The 702-nt window shown below is 35.9% G+C and overlaps 1 protein-coding gene across 1 annotated transcript; it reads right to left on the bottom strand.

Moving 5' to 3' along the window:
• LOC122597238 (protein SRC2 homolog) lies at positions 1 to 444 on the bottom strand. The gene has a single exon (XM_043769856.1). The coding sequence runs from the start codon at positions 442 to 444 to the stop codon at positions 1 to 3; it is 444 nt and encodes a 147-aa protein (XP_043625791.1).
• Between the last annotated feature and the right edge of the window lie 258 nt (positions 445 to 702).

Below are 702 nucleotides of genomic sequence, written 5' to 3'. Positions count from 1 at the left end.
TTAAACCGGTTGTGGTTGAATTGCGTTACGTGTTTGGCTAAACTCATAAGTAAATTTTAAGTATCCTTGATATTCGTCATAACGTCCAAGTACATTGTAAATACGACCTTGTTTTGTTGCACGGCCGTTTAAAAGCTCTTTAATAGGAATTTTAACTTCAGCGATTTTCTTGTCCCAACGTAGCCCGTGGCCAACAGATTTGATCTTGACAACTAAGGTTAGTTGGTTTTTTTGAGCCGAAGATTCAAGAATGTTGAGCTTCATGGGATGGTTCCATTTTAATCCGTATTTTTTGACCGGTGTTCTGTCTTTGTAGAAAATGCGATTCGAACTAGAGAGGGAAGCGACTGCATAGATATAATCGCCTGTCTTACTGTTGCATGGCATAAGGACTGAGCAGATGAGAGTTATGTCTAAAGTTCGGTATTGAGTCATGTATTCCATGATCGATTTTTTAATGTTAATTATGATATGATGGTCGATTGATCAAGTACGTATATATATAGATATTTATTATAGGGAATTGTACGTAATAACCGACCTAGAGGGTTTACGTATATATGGCAATATGGTATTTATTGATTAAAAGTTTATTTCCTTATAAGGAATTAACGTTTTTGATTTTATTTCCTTAAACAAACTGGACCGTTAGTACAAAAGTGGGCACACGTACAACTCTTTTTTCTGGGCTAGACGAACCAA

The sequence above is a fragment of the Erigeron canadensis genome, chromosome 4 (assembly GCF_010389155.1).
Source record: "Erigeron canadensis isolate Cc75 chromosome 4, C_canadensis_v1, whole genome shotgun sequence".
Classification (NCBI taxonomy): domain Eukaryota; kingdom Viridiplantae; phylum Streptophyta; class Magnoliopsida; order Asterales; family Asteraceae; genus Erigeron; species Erigeron canadensis.
This window is presented reverse-complemented; position numbering and strand designations above follow the sequence as displayed.

Coding starts and splice junctions, on each gene's coding strand:
- LOC122597238 (XM_043769856.1), bottom strand. CDS start 444: ATGGAATACATGACTCAATACCGAACTTTAGACATAACTCTCATCTGC.